Source organism: Haliotis rufescens, unplaced genomic scaffold (assembly GCF_023055435.1).
Source record: "Haliotis rufescens isolate VD_foot unplaced genomic scaffold, xgHalRufe1.0.p SCAF_1, whole genome shotgun sequence".
NCBI lineage: Eukaryota > Metazoa > Mollusca > Gastropoda > Lepetellida > Haliotidae > Haliotis > Haliotis rufescens.
Window position 1 is genome coordinate 135,130 of NW_025963779.1, and position 17,770 is coordinate 152,899.

General features: G+C 39.2%; 2 protein-coding genes across 5 annotated transcripts in view; one reads left to right on the plus strand and one right to left on the minus strand.

Moving 5' to 3' along the window:
* The window catches only part of LOC124125417 (poly [ADP-ribose] polymerase tankyrase-like), a 66,202-nt gene extending 52,677 nt beyond the window's left edge, over positions 1 to 13,525 (minus strand). For 2 of the 3 annotated variants that reach the window (XM_048389544.1, XM_048388886.1), the window contains exons 1-3: positions 13,401 to 13,525; positions 1,859 to 1,983; positions 1,521 to 1,616 (exon numbers count right to left, since the gene is read on the minus strand). In XM_048389544.1, coding sequence (XP_048245501.1) covers positions 1,521 to 1,616; positions 1,859 to 1,975 — 213 coding nt within the window. In that variant the 5' untranslated portion in view covers positions 1,976 to 1,983; positions 13,401 to 13,525. Of the gene's footprint in view, positions 1 to 1,520; positions 1,617 to 1,858; positions 1,984 to 12,609; positions 12,864 to 13,400 lie in introns of all 3 variants that reach the window. The other variant, XM_048389258.1, reaches the window with a different exon arrangement.
* A 122-nt stretch (positions 13,526 to 13,647) lies between these two features.
* Positions 13,648 to 17,770, plus strand: part of LOC124125419 (survival of motor neuron-related-splicing factor 30-like) — a 64,640-nt gene continuing 60,517 nt past the window's right edge. Inside the window, exon 1 of one of the 2 annotated variants that reach the window (XM_046488729.2) lies at positions 13,648 to 13,810. In XM_046488729.2, coding sequence (XP_046344685.1) covers positions 13,757 to 13,810 — 54 coding nt within the window. In that variant the 5' untranslated portion in view covers positions 13,648 to 13,756. The remainder of the gene's footprint in view (positions 13,811 to 17,770) is intronic. The other variant, XM_046488730.2, reaches the window with a different exon arrangement.

Sequence of the window (17,770 nt, forward strand, 5' to 3'; positions counted from 1 at the left end):
ATTTATATATATATAAATAATTTCATATTACTGATTTAATATGTATTCTGTATTATTTTACCATGACTATCTTTTAAATAATTAATTTAATAGTACTAGTATTGTAACTATTATTTACTGCTGGTGCTTTAAGATTATTAAAATTAAATATGGTATATTTAATATTCTTGTTTAATGTTATAATTTTAATATATTACATGTATAATTGTAAATAATATTTGTTGCAGATGTTTTCACACATAATTGTTTATTTATTGTAAATTTTCATACACTTACCTAGAAACTCAGAGGTGAGATATCTTCAATCGACCTTGTTGGTGTCATTGTTCCAAAACCTAAGGTGAATGTCCATTTGCTTTTCCTGCATTTTAGAGTTCAAACTTTCGTCAAATAGAACTACATAAAGTCCTGACCCTGACACTGACTTTTTCAGTAGCTGCATAAAATGTTCTGCAATACCAAAAACACTAAGGTATGCCGATTTCTTTTCCCCACATGTGAATTGTTTAGCGATTTCACTATCAGGAAACATGGCTTGAAATAGATCACTTGCCCCTTCTGACGACTTGTATGATTGATGACCGGTCACAAGCTTTAATGTCCAAATTATTTCTGATTTAAGTACATCGTCCTTCGATAAATACTTTTTGATCATTAATGCAGGGTTTTGGGGAACGTTTGTAGCAGCTGGGGGTGGCGGAATATGAAGCAAGGCAGTGTCATTATCACTCACATCAGCGACTGACCTACTTGCAGACTGAGAATCATTCAGTGACATATTATACCGGTATTCTTTTTTCGAGTTTAAGAATGTTGAAATTGATAAGCTTGATGTACTTGAAAGTTGACCAACTCTACTCTTGTGCTTTTCACCTTTCATGTGCGATTTCAAACCGCTCTCGCCCATAGTTGAAATGTCAACCATACGATCGCATACAGTGCACAAAGCCTTCCGCTTGTCACCCTTAAACGGTTTGACCCATTTTTCATAACGTGGATTGGTCTCCCACTTCGTATTGTACACACACAAACTTCGTTTACCGCTCATATTGACCTGGTGCGATAGTCCGTGTCGTGACGTCACCTTAGTCTAAATATAGAAGCCCGCCATTTTTGTACACGTGGCAAGTCAATTCTACCGCTAGAGGGCTCCTATTTCAACTAGTTGGCCTGCTTTGATACTCTATGACTTTGCGCACAAGCGCAAGAGACAGAACCTAGTATATCGGCATTTTATTTCCGGGTTTGGAATACGATCGATATTTTCATTATTAGTGAGTGTTTTTTTAAAATAATAAAAATCAAGTACATGTGGGTGGAATTCAAGTACTTTTCAATGAAATTCCCATACTTTTCCAGCACTTTTTCGATAAAAGCAAATTTCCCGTACTTTTCCAGTACCAGTCCAAAATTCAAGTACTTTTCCAGGCCCGTGCGAACCATGCTGTTACATGTACCTCTCACATGGTATAACTTACAATACGTGTTACATTGACCTCTCACCACATGTTATAACTTACAATATCTGTTACATTGACATCACATTTGGCCTCCAGCAGGAGTTGGACAATCTCAGGCTTCCCTTGGGAAGCAACGTGGATTGGACAACAGTCATGCTGAAAAGAGAGTCAAGGAGAATACAGAGAGAGATAAAACACAGATATATTTATCTAGATCTACTCAGAGGTTAACATTCAGCCCCAAGTCTGCAAAAAATCATCATTAAAATATTCTAAATATGAATGATAAGAAATTTAAGAATTGAAGAAATTTATTTTGCTATGGGCACTTACTTTGGAAACCTAGATATATCTCTGAAACAGTCAAGGAGAATACAGAGAAAACACTAATATCTTACAGTGTAGGATCTCCAGTTTACATCAATGCCTTCCTGAATGAAGTGTCTGACGATGTGTGGTCGACCAAAACCACAGGCTTCCCAAAACTCTTCTTGCTTTGATGCAGCCTGGCCCATGATCCACTCTGTAAGGGAAAACATATAACATGATCCACTCTGCAAGAGGAATACATAACATGATCTGCTCTGCAAGAGGTAAATATAACATGATCCACTCTGCAAGAGGAATACATAACATGATCCACTCTGCAAGAGGAATATATAACAATCCACTCTGCAAGAGATATATATAACATGATCCACTCTGCAAGAGGAATATATGATCCACTCTGCAAGAGATATATATAACATGATCCACTCTGCAACAGGAATATATGATCCACTCTGCAAGAGGAATATATAATATGATCCACTCTGCAAGCGGAATATATAACATGAACCACTCTGCAAGAGGAATAATAACACAATCCACTCTGCAAGAGGATTATATGATCCACTCTGCAAGAGATATATGGGTCATTCTCAAAAAATGTCCGAATTTCAACTAAGCAAAAACATCAAAATTGTCTTTTGTAAAATTCCTTTTTTATTGACTCAGTACACAAAGTAACTTCTGAATAATAATGTTAAGCAAAATGACACCTTAATAATCAATGATGTCCTAATTATGATAATTAATTAACACTGAATAGGAAAAATATGTCTGTCCTGTTACCATGTTAACAATTATATTTTCTGTAACAATATTTTTCAAAGTTCAACACAAATCATGTCAGTTCTTGTTTTTAAATGTATTGTTTAATATTTCAATGAGTACAATTAAAAAGAGATTGGATACATTATTTTATGGACAGATTTGTCCAGCATTTGAGTCAAATGAAAACATTTGAATTCATTCAAATCCAATATGACAAACATACCCTGATTATTGCATCATATATTTGACACATATGCTTCATTAGATGATATATGTTTGAATTCAAATATGTTCTTCTGAAAAATAAAAATAAATAATCAGTATATTTCTATTTTAAGTGCTGGTAACAGGACAGACAACGTAGTAACAGGACGGACAATTGAAAGTAACAGGACGGACAATCGGCTTTGATTGCAGATAACTATAACGTTCAGGAGTTTCAAGATTTTGAAATATCTGACAAATACGAAAAAAGTATGTGCAATTGATTACACCTGAACATATAAGGTGTAATTAACTGAATATTCTTGCATGTAATCTGAACTATAGAAAACGGTCGGTAACAGGACGGACAATTGAAAGTAACAGGACGGACAAACTTATGTTTGCAGTCAACTATCCTGTTCAGAAGTTCAAAGTTTTGAACTCTGACAAATAAGAAAATGTTTTGCTTAATTAACAGTATCTGATCATATGGATATTATTAACTGAATGTTCTTCTATGTAATGTGAATGTAGGATACTGGTAGGTAACAGCACAGACGGAAGTAACGCCAAAGACAATAACTTTTGCATTTTGGGTTAATCCCTAGAATTACAAAGAATTTGAATTGATTTAAACTTACACTAAATAGTCATGTGACAGTTTTTGTCATGAAGCAACAACACAATAACCAACTTTATCCATGTCAAACATCAACATAATCTGGAGAAAAAAAACTTGTCAGAAGATTTCCTGTTGAAGCTGTATTCTTTTGCAATTGTATTCGCAAATACTCAAATAAAAGGTCTGAAAAGGTGAATTATAGTTTCCTTAAAAGTACAATTCACTTGTATCTATGTTTATTTGATTAGTGCCAGAATTAAATGGTGCCTTTCATTCACCCAGAAACCACAGGTTGTTTATTGTTTCTGTTTTATCATATCTGTAATAGCTTCCCAGTAAATGTTTTCAACACTGAAGTGGGAAGCAGTGCCTTCAATCTTCTTTCGTTCAGGAATGATGGTAATAATGTCCTCGTGCTTGTACCAGCATTTGTCCAGCAGGAGTCTTGGCCAAAAGAATCATTTTTGATCTCTTTTTTTGCCAGGCTTGTGCATGCATTCGACATATATATCATAGGTAGAAACATCTATGTATCCAGGATATGGAAAACCATCATATAACACAACCACACGTTTTCCAAGACACTCTTCTGTATCATCTGGAACGGATAGTAAAATGTCACTCTCACTTTTCTCAACCTCACCCTTCCCCACCACACCACCTGTCCTCTCCACCTTTTTCTCAACCTCACCCTTCCCCACCACACCACCTGTCCTCTCCACCTTTTTCTCAACCTCACCCTTCCCCACCACACCACCTGGTCTCTCCACCTTTTTCTCAACCTCACCCTTCTCCACCACACCACCTGTCCTCTCCACCTTTTTCTCAACCTCACCCTTCTCCACCACACCATCTGTCCTCTCCACACTTTTCACAACCTCACCCTTTTCCACCACACCACCTGTCTTCTCCACCCTTCTGTTGTTTTTTCATCAGATAACTATCTTCAACAAAGTAGTCTATTTTTTTATGTATATATGTTTTCTTCTAAACTGTGATAAATTTGAAAACATATCTCTTAATGTTTCATAAAATTAGAATATTTAGTGATTGGATAAGAAACGTTAGATAAAGATGACCAAATGTCTGTGCTGTTACTTTTAAGTCTTAACCAAATTTTTTTATTTAGCTTGGAAGATTTGTTCAGCCATAGCCTCTTGAATGCCTGTGTTATTACAAAAGAATTATTTGTGTTAATATGGTAATTATATTATTGATTGGTTATACTAGGAAAGACAGTTTAAGGTGATGATAAGTCTGTGCTGTTACCACGGAATGTCTGTGCTGTTACTTTTTCATCAGATAACTATCTTCAACAAAGTAGTCTATTTTTTATGTATATGTTTTCTTCTAAACTGTGATAAATTTGAAAACATATGTCTTAATGTTTCATAAAATTTGAATATTGAGTGATTGGACAAGAATAGTTAGATAAAGCTGACCAAATGTCTGTGCTGTTACCAATATTTGTCTCTGCTGTTACTTTTAAGTCTTGAGCAACTTGTTTTTTTTCAGCTTGGAAGATTTGTACAACTATAGCCTCTTGAATGTCTGTGTTATTTCAAAAGGAATTATTTGAGTTATTATGGTAATTATATTATTGATTGGTTAAACAAGGAAAGACAGTTTAAGATGATGATAAGTCTGTGCTGTTACCACGGAATGTCTGTCCTGTTTACATGTTTGAAGGTAACAGCACAGACAGTAACAGCATAGACAAATTGACATTAATAACAGTTTTTTTTAATGAGACCTCCCTTGAAATGTTGAGACCACATGGCATTGTGAACAGTTCATATTTTCTAATATTCTGAAAAAATGGTTTTAGAAAAAAATATTTGTTTTGGCAAAAATGAGCAGTAACAGCACAGACATAAGAAAAGAGTATTCATGATAGCACTAAACTTCCCTGTCAAGCAGAATTATCCAAAGTCTTCTCTCACTTGAAGGACACTGCTGCCATGATAGTACAGGAAGTAAGCTGTATTTCTGTTATTTTGAATTATGGGAATCTTGAAGGATTATTTATTTTTCAGTTTTGATCCATCCTGGTAACAGGACAGACACTTTTTTATGTACAAGTGTTTCTTACCAAAAACCAATATAAATAAAAGAGTGTATCTTCAAAAGATAAGTTTATATCATGAGTTAGAAAGGTAATGTACAATATATAAACATTATTTACATAATATTTTTTATTTTTAGCAACATTAAACAATGTTGATGTGCAAACATAGGGTTACGGACACACCCTTCAGCTCAATTTAACCGCAATTAAGCAGTTTTAATTAAAATAAAATACCTAATAAGAAATACTGAAACTTAACTTTCAGACACCATGGTATGTTCTACGAAAAACACTTGTGTTTAAACATATCTAAAATAAATATTTTAATTGTTATTCAACTCGGACTAAAAAACTCACTTTTTTTGAGAATGACCCATATATAACATGATCCACTCTGCAAGAGGAATATATGATCCACTCTGCAACAGGAATATATAACATGATCCACTCTGCAAGAGATATATATAACATGATCCACTCTGCAACAGGAATATATGATCCACTCTAATCCTCCAAAAGGGACTCGATCTTGGAAAATGTGAAAATAAAATAAATACCACGTGAATGTTCAGTGATTTATTCTGTATAAAACCTGCAAGGTTTACAAAGTATATCAGTTTATCATCGGCATGAACTGGGGCGAGACAGTTGTTGTGCCAACACCACCGGACCGAAACTTGTGGAGCCCTTGTACATCTGTGACTGAAATGTTGCAAAGGTAGTGAGACTTGGACTTCCAAAAGCACCCTTCCATGATGGTTGAAAGGGTGAGTTAATGTGGAGAGCCATGGTAGAAGCAACCGCAGGAGTCTCGTGAGGATTGGACATTGTAGGTGGAGGCAGCCCGTCGAAGGTATGGGCTTCACATATTGTACCCATGTCGGGAATCCAACCCGGGTCTTCAGCTTGACGAGCGAACGCTTAAACCACTAGGCTACCCGACCGCCCCCCTGTGAGGATAAATGCTATGGCAACACTCAAAGACAGATGACCGATCTCTGTCGTAGAGAGAACTGTTCGACGGGTGGTCAATTGAAGATGATTGGTGTAATATATTGAACAACAAGCATGGCGGGTTCATAGAATGGTTTACTACGTCATCCGGTGTGGTACATGCATGTTACGTCTTCAATTACGTACATGTGTAGGACATCACAGTTAACCCTTTATCTTACATCTCCCTTCCTCTGAAAGTGAAAACAAACGAAATTTAACACTTTAGTGTCCATAAACATGACGTCACTGTTGACGATAGGGTTAACCCTTTATCATACATATCCCCTCTTCAGAAAGTGAAACGAACTAAATTTTAACACTTTAAAGTCCATGAACATAGAATGTTGAACTGGTAACTGAGAACATAAACAGTTCAATCTTGATATCTCCTGGGAATGTTGACAGGTCTACCAGAACTGGTCGTTACTGGCTTTGTGTTTTCCATGGCATTTTCTTTTGGACTGTCTTGGGTTTCAGATTTTACTGTTTTAGTGTCATCTAACTCTGGAGTGATTTCTTGCTTGTCCTTCATGTTGCCAAAGTCTTCCGCTGTTGTTCTGATGTGACGTCTATTTCGTCTGTATGCTTTGCCACTGTTAGTTGTCACCTTGTATGATCTTGGTGAAGGGTCGACTGCTGTCACAACAGCAGGATTCCACCCGCTCTTCTCCTGTACTCTGACATATTGTCCCGGATTCAGGGGAGACAACTCTCTGCTCCCTTTGTCATGGTAGTACTTTTGTCGATCTTGCCTGTATTCAAGTTGTCTTTGAAGCAGGGAGTGATCTTGTGCTTGTGGTTGGAGGAGTGCTTTTGACACAGGCAAGCGGCTCTTCAGGTGCCGGCCCATCAGCATCTGTGCTGGCGACAAGTTCACTTTGTCCACAGTAAACATCTCTTCCACTTGCCTCTGCCTTTTTCAACATCATCTTGACTGTCTGTACTGACCTTTCAGCTTGACCATTCGATTGTGGATATGTTGGGCTTTATGTCATGTGGGTGAATTCCCATGCCTGTGAAAATCTGCGAAACTCAGTACTTGAAAATTGTGGACCATTGTCTGTCATGATTTCATCTGGTATTTCGGGTCTAGCAAAGACTGACTTCAGTGCTGTGATAGTAGTTTTGCTTGACAAGTCAGTTAGTTTCACAATTTCTGGGTACTTTGAAAAGTAGTCCACACACAACAGGTAGTCACTGTTTTTGTATACAAACAAGTCTGCACCAACTTTAGCCCATGTTCTTTCTGGTATGTCATTGCTTTTCAGTGGCTCTTTTGTGTTGCTCTTTTTGTTTTCATTGCAGATTGTACACTGTGATACAAAATCTTCGATATGTTTGTTCATTCCAATCCAGAAGAGTACATCTCTTGCTCGTTGCTTGCATTTCGTTATTCCCAGGTGTGCTTCATGAATTTTCTGTAGCATTTCTGCTTGCAGTGCCCTTGGAACAACTAGTTTGTTTCCCTTGAAGAATAGATCCCCAACTACAGTCAGTTCGTCACGAATATTCCAGGAGTCTTGTACACAAGCTGGAACATCTTTCCTGTCCGACGACCAACCAATGAGAATGACAGATTTCAATTGCTGTAGTTGTGGGTCATCTGCTGTGGCCAACTTGAATGTCTCCACTCTAGATGAAGTCAAGGGTAGTTGTGATATAAAGTTCACATTAAACTCTGTCTCATCGAACCAATTGTCATCAGCTGGGAGATATGCTCTGCTTAGAGCATCAGCAACGATAAGTTCTTTACCTGGATGGTAAGTAACCTGTAGATCATATTTCTGCAGACGGAGCAACATTCTCTGCAATCTTTGTGGAGCCTGGCACAATGTTTTTTTCGAAAGATTGCTTCAAGGGGATTGTGGTCTGTTTCTACGAGGACAGGTTTTCCATATATATATTGATGGAATTTCTCACACCTATGCAGGATTCCCAGCATCTCCTTCTCGATCTGTGCATATCTCTTCTGTGCACTTGTTAGTGATCGTGATGGAAACGCAACTGGCTTTTCAGCTTGTATGAGCATTGCTCCTAGTCCTTCGGAACTGGCATCAACTGACAATGTTACTGGTTGAGTGACATCGAAGTACTGAAGTACCGGAGTGTCTGTCACTTGTTTCTTCAAATTCTTGAAGCATTTTCTCTGGGGTTCTTCCCAGTGCCATGCAATGTCTTTTGACATCAACTCCCTCAGTGGCGCAGTTTCACTGGAGAGATTTGCTATGAATTTTCCTAAGTACTGAATCATGCCCAGGAATCTCATCAAGTCATGTTTGTTTTCCGGCTCTGGCATTTCTCTAATAGCCTTCACCTTTTCAGGGTCCGGTTTTAGTCCATCCTTAGTCAGAAGATGTCCAACATATGACACTTCTGTCATTCTTAACTTGCACTTTGATCTGTTAAGTTTCAGACCACTTGACTGTATCCTATTGAGAACTGCATACAGTCTCTCATCATGTTGCGGAACATCTATACCCCACACTAGCACATCATCAACGATGCATTCTGCACCAGTAAGGCCCTCTAGTAGCTGAGACATTGTTCACTGGAACACCTCTGGAGCTGATTTAACTCCGAAAGGTATTCTTGTGAAGTGATACCTACCATATGGTGTGTTGAAGGTGCACAGTTTGGAGCTTTCTTGATCCAATTTCATCTGCCAGAACCCGGACTCAGCATCCAGAACAGTGAATACTTTAGCACCAGGTAAGCGTGACATGATTTCTTCCACAGTTCTCATGGGATAGTGTTCTCTTTTCACAGCCCTGTTTAGATCTTGTGTGGTTTGACTACAGTAACCATGCTGTTCACCCAGTTGGTTGGTTCTGTCTGTTTGACAACGACACCAAGCTTCTCCATTCGGTTGAGCTCAGTTTTTAGTTAACCCATCATTGCTGCTGGCACTTTTCTTGGTGGATGTACAACAGGTGTAACATCATCCAAAAGTTCAATGTGATGTTCTCCAGGCATACAACCCAGTCCGTTGAATAGTTCTGGAAATTTTCCCAGAATATCTTTATTCACCTCTGGACTTGGTAACACAGGTCTCTCAACTGCATGTATGCGTCGCACCAAGTTCATTTCTGTACATGTTTTCTTTCCCAGAATGCTAGGTCTGTCGTCTTTGACAACTTGGAACAGTATCTTGTAACCAAATCCCTTGTGTGTGCACTCTAGCTTTGATTGTCCAAGTGGGGTCGTCTTATATCCAAAATACGAAACTAGTCTTGTTTGAGATTCTGACAACTGTTCATCTACTAGTTTCAAACTGTCATACACTCGTTTGGAGATGACATTACACTGTGCCCCTGTATCAACCTTGAACTCTACCTGTTTCTTGATAATTGTCAGAGTTTCTTTCCAGTCCTCATTATCACAATCTGACTCCAGCATTCCTATGAATAGTTGGTCAAAATCCTCAATTTCAGACTCTGAATTCTCCACAACAAGTACATGTCTGTTTTTATTGTCAGGGCGGTCTCGTCTATCTGACATAGGCTGTCTTGCTTTGCACATACTTGCAAAGTGGTGTCTGCCACCGCACCGCACCGCTGGGCATTTATCCTTCATGTGATTATAGCCACATGCCCTACATCTTGGATACTGTGCATTTCGCCTGTCTTCATAATGTCCTCTTTCATTTTTGTCCTTCCATGTCTCACGTGGGCCTCCTCGTGCACGGCCTCGCGCATAAATGGCATGAATGTTTTGACTCCCTGTTTGTTCTTCACTCAGAACTTTTAATTGTTGTGCACTTGCCTCAGTCGCCCTGCAGAGGTCAACTGTACGAGTCAAAGTTAGGTCAGGTTCTCTCAATAAGCGCATCCTCATACTGTCACTTTGTACACCACAGACAATTCTGTCTTTAATTAACCCTTCAGTTAAGTCAGCAAACTCACAGTTTTTAGCTTTGTTTTTCAAATCTGTCACATACTGGTCTATAGTTTCCCCGATTTTCTGTGATCTTGTGAAGAATGCATGTCTTTCTATAGTCAAGTTTTTCTTCGGTTGACAATATTGTTGAAACTTCTGTTTAACTCTGTCAAACTTTTTATAGTCACCTTCATTCGCCCATTCGAACGAATTGAATACCTGCACGGCTGATTCTCCCGCCACGTGTAGCAAGGTCGCACACTTCACGGCCTCTGACTTTGCAGCGATTCCGCTGGCAGTTAGGTAAACCTCAAACCTTTGAAGCCATCGTTTCCATTTCTCGGCTAGATTGCCTTCAAAACTCAGTTCATTTGGTGCTCGTAACTGCTCCATTCGGCCCAGTTTCCGTGTTTTCTTCTGACACCATGTAATATATTGAACAACAAGCATGGCGAGTTCATAGAATGGTTTACTACGTCATCCGGTGTGGTACATGCGTGTTACGTCATCAATTACGTACACGTGTATGACGTCACAGTTAACCCTTTATCTTACATCTCCCTTGGGATCGGGAATGATGCCGATCATGATGCGAGCGTTCAATATCAGCCCTGGAGCGATAATGGCATCTCGATCAAGAATGCTGATCCTTGGAGCGAGAACGCCAATCCTGGGATCGGGATCCTCTAAAATGTGACCATCTAAAACAAGCTGAGAGGTATTAATACCGATGGCTGTATCTCTAGCAGCCTGGGGAGCAGAGCTAGCTGAATCCAAGAGCGGGATTTTAAATGGACCGGAGCAATCGGTCACTGGTATAACGAGAACGGAACCTGGGTTTGTCAGACAGACATCGACCTGCGTATCTTCTTGTAGAGTGGTACACAGGTCGCGAGTCGATAAATCGTCTGTAAGGGAGCTGTCCGAGAGGAGCTCAGGAGCTGGTACTAGCCTTGGAATCCCCCGCTTTGGAACAGCGATTGGCAATACGACGATGACAACGTTGCAGGTAAACTGTAAACGCCAAGTTAGTTAGGGAATGACATTCCGCACATCGGGAACCCAGGGTGCACTCAGTCGCAAAATAACGCGTGGGGATCTCCCTTGGGAGCGGGAATGATGCCGATCATGATGCGAGCGTTCAATATCAGCCCTGGAGCGATAATGGCATCTCGATCAAGAATGCTGATCCTTGGAGCGAGAACGCCAATCCTGGGATCGGGATCCTCTAAAATGTGACCATCTAAAACAAGCTGAGAGGTATTAATACCGATGGCTGTATCTCTAGCAGCCTGGGGAGCAGAGCTAGCTGAATCCAAGAGCGGGATTTTAAATGGACCGGAGCAATCGGTCACTGGTATAACGAGAGCGGAACCTGGGTTTGTCAGACAGACATCGACCTGCGTATCTTCTTGTAGAGTGGTACACAGGTCGCGAGTCGATAAATCGTCTGTAAGGGAGCTGTCCGAGAGGAGCTCAGGAGCTGGTACTAGCCTTGGAATCCCCCGCTTTGGAACAGCGATTGGCAATACGACGATGACAACGTTGCAGGTAAACTGTAAACGCCAAGTTAGTTAGGGAATGACATTCCGCACATCGGGAACCCAGGGTGCACTCAGTCGCAAAATAATGCGTGGGGATCCGACATGACAAGGTTTGTTCGTCTTGCAATCAGGCTGAAACCATTGCTCATGTGTAACTAGAGTGTCAAGACCATGCCCCAGCCCAGGCTAGGTTAAAAGAAGAATTGCAGTTAGATCCACTATCTGTCGTAGATCTCCTGAAGCCAAGAGATAGCCAATAGCAAAGGCCATTTAACTCGATTTCTGAGAGGACAGCTACTCGAACATATATAAACAGAGCAGCCAATGATAAAAATGAAATCATATCAATATAAGAAAATAAAAATCATATCAATACAAAAACAGAAATTATGTGAATACCAAACTCACAATAGATGGTCAGCCGAAATTGCTTAGGCAGAAGGCAACCTCTTAAACACTTAATGCAACAACAACAATGATAAAAAGGAGCTGTGTGCGAAATACTCATAATGTCGGAAAGTGCACGTTAAATCTCCAAAAGCAAGTAAGTAAGATATAAATGAAATCATATCAATATACGAAAATTTATAAATTGGGGTTAACACAATATCATCTCAGCTGCTTAATATATGCGCTTCAAACCATGGACTAATGCTGAAGATCTGTGTGTATACAATTAATGTGATCTGATCTATGAACTTTTATACAATATATTTATATAATACAATTAATGTGCCGCAATACTTGAGTTTTTCTTCTTCTTTTTTCTGTGTGGTTGTTATGACTTCTTTGTGGCTGTTTTGACTATAGGTTGTGTCCGTTTTGACTTTTTTCTGTGGCTGTTTTGACTAAAGGTTGTGTCCGTTTTGACTTTTTTCTGTGGCTGTTTTGACTAAAGGTTGTGTCCGTTTTGACTTTACCTTTTTGAGGCCATTTTGAGATTGGGCTGTTTTGACCTGCTCCCGACTGAACTTTTGTCCATAATACTGTTGCTGACACTGATAATAAATATTAGTAGGCTAATTATTATCATTCTGTTCCAAAATTTAAAAAATGTGTCTACTAACTCACCATAAATTGTGTAGAAACCTACGAGTTGGGGGTGGCTTCGAATTCAGCGTTTCCCCTCTGTAACTATTAGTGTGTCGAATAGTATAAAGTTATTAGTGTGTTGAATAGTGTAACTATTAGTGTGTCCAATAGTGGAACTATTAGTATGTCCAACAGTGGAACTATTAGTGTGTCCAACAGTAGAACTATTGTGGTCCAGTGGTAGAGCGTCGTCTAAATAACGCATTAATTAGCCAAACCAGTGAGCCGGCGAAGCGCGTTCGCGCCCCCACAGCGCCAATTGGATCTGAAAAAGTGCGCCCGGTAAAGTGCACTACTCCCATTTTCAGTTATTTCCCAATTTAAGGTGTGTGGCAAATATTTTGGCAAATATGCAGAGAGATCTAACTGTTATACACTCATCATGCTCTAATATAATTCGACACTCGTGCCGATGTCATAGTATATTTGACTATAAAATATACCTCGGGCGACTTTTGTATGTACGGCTATTTAGCAAATGTCAAGACTCAAGTGCGTTGGATTTCTTGAAATCGTCTGACTGCTAGAGTTGCGTCCCTTATCGGAATAGTAGGCGCGCAGACAACATTTGTAATAAATGATGTGTACAATATTTAAAAATATCAGATTAGGATTATTAATTTGGGCCTTGGAAAAATAATAACTACACTTATAAGTACAACAGAGATATTGTTCAGTCTAAACTCTAACTCCGTAGAATTCTAAACTTCCGGTAGCTGTGTCTGGGAATGATCGTGTGTTTATCGTTTATTCTCGTCAAGAACAAGCGTCGGCAGACTTGAACACAATTGTTTAAACTATGGCCGAGGACATCCAGGAAAATCTCAAGACATACAAACTACAACTTCAACAAGTAAAGTTCCTTTTAATTTAATCTATAGCTATATTATATAGACACCTAAAGAAAGGTATAGTTCCTTTCATCTTCATTTTGTCATAATTCTTGTCACACGAGGAAGCACGCATGAAATTGAAAGAAAATGGTTCCTTTTTTAACAGAAGTTCAAGAAAGAGTCGCCGTCTACTATGGTTTTCGCTTGTTAAGATTAGTGTAGCTTAGCCCCAACTCTATCCTTGGATACACTTATAGTCATGAAGGTACTTTAAGGTACCGACGTTTACTACAATATCTGAAAAACTATCGGACCTTCTCCAGTCAAAGTTGGTATGAGATTATTAAACAGTCATACATAACTGGATATTACATTTAAAGACAATCGGTGCATGACTAAAAAATCTGTCTATTTAGCTATCACTATATTTCATCAACAACCAGACCTGTCCGTCACGGGTGGAACGAGCATTCATTGTAACAGCCATCTGCATAATGCTATCCCTGCTTCACAGGGCCATATGACTAAGTTGAACAAATCAACTCAAATCGAAAGGGTGCACGGGAATCACCCACTTTGAGACGCCCAACGCTAACACCGTATTCGTGCGTGCATGATTCCCAGACTATTCCAATCATACATATTTACCATCTCGAGAGATTCGCATAAATACATGCGATTTTTCTGCTGGGATAGGAAGAAACGTACTAGCTACAACTGTGTATAGTTGTAACATAGCTGAACCTCTTGTTTTAGTCATGGTAGCTCCCAGTCTAGACTCGTAACGCACTTATAGTTTTTTAATTTCCTCGTCGGTCATGTTATCAATTTTTTCAGTGGTATAATTTTCCCCCAAATATTGGGAACATTTTCCACCGGCTACCAAAGCTGCAAGTCTTCTTCTATGTTGATCTAAAGATTTATCAACTTTAGGTTCTTGGAGCAGTTGTTCGATAAGTTTGTCGTATTCCATTATGTAATACCAAAGGAGATATTTAAGTCAAACATAATTAAATATTGTATATCAAATACAGCCCAAAATAATAAACTGTTGCGAAAGAATGAGTATTTCAAACCACATTTTTACATAATCACTGCTAATGTTCAATTTATCAAATTTTGCTAAATTTGCTATATTTTGCTATATTTTGCTCAGCAGTTGCTATATTTTGCTCAGCAGTTGCTATATTTTTGCTCAGCAGTTGCTATATTTTTGCTCAGCAGTTGCTGTAGTTTTGCTCAGCAGTTGCTATATTTTTGCTATAATTTTGCTATTTTTGCTAAGCAATGCATAAGCAGCTGGTTAATCGGTTTTTGATACGAGTTTACAGTGCTTCGTTTCCGCTAACAGTTTTCTGACTTGATCTCGCTCAACTTGGTAGAAATAACATCATTTTCGCGTAGACATTCCTCAATTGAATCTTGGTCTTGCAATGAAACAGGGCTAGCCATTTGGTCTGCTCTCTGAGATCTTTCAGGACAGAGTTGTATTTTTGCTCCATATGCCGTCTGGAGGGTTAGGGTTAGGGTTAGGTTGCGCGTCCATAATCAAGTACAAATATATGATTAATTTACCAGCCGCTTCCTGGCGCTTCGTTATCTGTATAGTAACACCCTCACTGGCATTTTCTATTCTCCACCCACTACTATGTAGTTAGTCAGCATCTGTGGTTCGCATGTCGAGCCATAGCGCATACTTCTTGGTAAGGAATTCAGCCATTGATACATCCCCGAGAGACAGATCTTTCACGACCCCGTTTCACTGGGCTTCGTTTTATAGAAGGGAGTTTTTTAATCTCATCCCATTGTTGATATGGTTGCATGCCTTGACTATATAGTTGATTAGGCACTCCCTCGACAGTCAATTCTACTTTTGTAATCTTGGGATTGTAGAACTTCTGGGTATCTCTTTGAAATGCTTCAGAAGGATCCTCGAACAACATTAAAATACCCTTCAACGATCTAGCGGGGACGTTTAGATTGATATTCCATGTCGTATCTCTTTTGTTCCTGGTGATCTTACGGTGTCGAAGCTAAAGCGATTGTACAAAATGGCTAAACTTCCGGTATACTGGTTACGAATTTGTCTGGCTAATTCAGGATCTGTTATCATATCATACTCCAGTGAGATATTGTCAATAGAATAGCTACCAATTTAATCCTCAGCAAGTTTGATTACTCTGCTGTAGTCATTAAAAGTGAGTTCGTATTCTAACATAGCGCTTAGGGATGCTTGATAAAGGGGCATGTGACTATCTAGTAATTCAAAGTCAAGTGGAATATAGAATCAGTTGCCTAAAGCATCAGCAACAGTCTTATCTTCAACGAAGGTATTATGGCCACTATCAGCCCACACACGCAGTCTCAATGTGTTCCGATTACGAATACCTTGGTACTGTAAGTTTTCCCGTTCTTTAGCCGTTCTCTAGAGATGCATGTAACAGAAGTATACATCGCTATCGTCAATACTCAAAACTTCATAACCACTAATTTTAATCGCGATTTTCTTAACAATCGCACGACCTATGTTCTGAACAAGTTCTTTATTAGCGTCGACAGAAGTCAGATTAATAGTAAATGATAGTCATGCAGCTCCTGGAACTAACACATCATGAGCGCCTAGATTAGGAAAGTGAACCAGAAGTGTTTGATTCTGATCAATGGTACTCGGGTTATTAGTTATAGTTTCAGACTGGCGAATTGCTTTGATCCCTAATGGATCCCTTAGTCTACGGGTTTAACTTGCATCCGTATTGCAAAGACATTGTTATATTGAAATTATGTAACCTTATGTTTAATATAAAAATGGATGATATTAATGTAGATAACATTACTGATACTAGTACAACCAAAGAGGGTACTGGTGAAACCAGCTTTATGAATCTTAATGATGAACTTTTGAAACCAGCCGTTATGATTATTACTATGCTTTAAAAGAAGACAAAAAATATGTTACATCTATTGGTTGGGACTATTCAAAGTTTAGGATAGATAGTAAAGGAATTTTCCTTGTTTGTAATGAATTAGGTCTTGTAGACTACTCATGAGAAAAAGGTTCTTCAGACTGGGCGTACTGAACTCGATGCCATAGATAAAGATAATTTGGAAGAACGCTCGAATCTGGCCTCGGATCTTGGGTACATTTGGTGATCCCCCGTTACCGGTACCACCATCCTCGGGGCTCAGTATAAGGGAATTACGAGGCCTTGACAAGGCAATGCAAACAACGCAGGCAGAACTCATCAATAATACAGCCAAGATATGCAGAACTCGACATGCATATAGCTTATGAGGAAACAAAACTTGAACAGGCAGACGATGAATTCAGTAGACATCGCATTGCGGAAAGATTTCGTAACTTAAAAGACGAAAGATCGGCCCGCCTCGAAGGGCACTTTGTTCACAAATCAGTCAAATTGGAGAAACTATCGATCAAGTCCTCAACGATGACACTACACTGGCCGATAAAATTAAAACATTGTTCAGAGAACAAGGGATAACCATTGCCAGTATTTTAACTGCATTTGGATTTATTATATTGACTTTGACTCTCGCGTTAACCGGTGGAGGTGGACCACCCACACCACTAAGGCCAAATGGTGTAAAAGAGTGGATAAAAAAGCATTTAAAAGCATTAGGAAAAGCACTGGGAAAACTTGCTGGGAAAGCCGCATCTGCACTTCCCAGTATAATAGCAAGTATTGTTTCCTGGCTCTTGAATTTATTAGCTAAGACCGCCACTTGGCTTAGTGGGCACTGATCATAGCAATTGCCGGGCTGTTGTACTTATCCATTAAAGATAAGATTTATCCAAATCACGAGTAAACCAGCCGCGACTCCACCTACTATAAGCGCTGTTTTTTCAGATGGTATATCAACTGGTGAATTGATAGCATCTTCCACATTTGCAGCAAACTGTTTTTGTGCATCGAGCGCCGTCCCAGAACCAATTATTCCCATTTGTGTTTGCGACTGTGCAC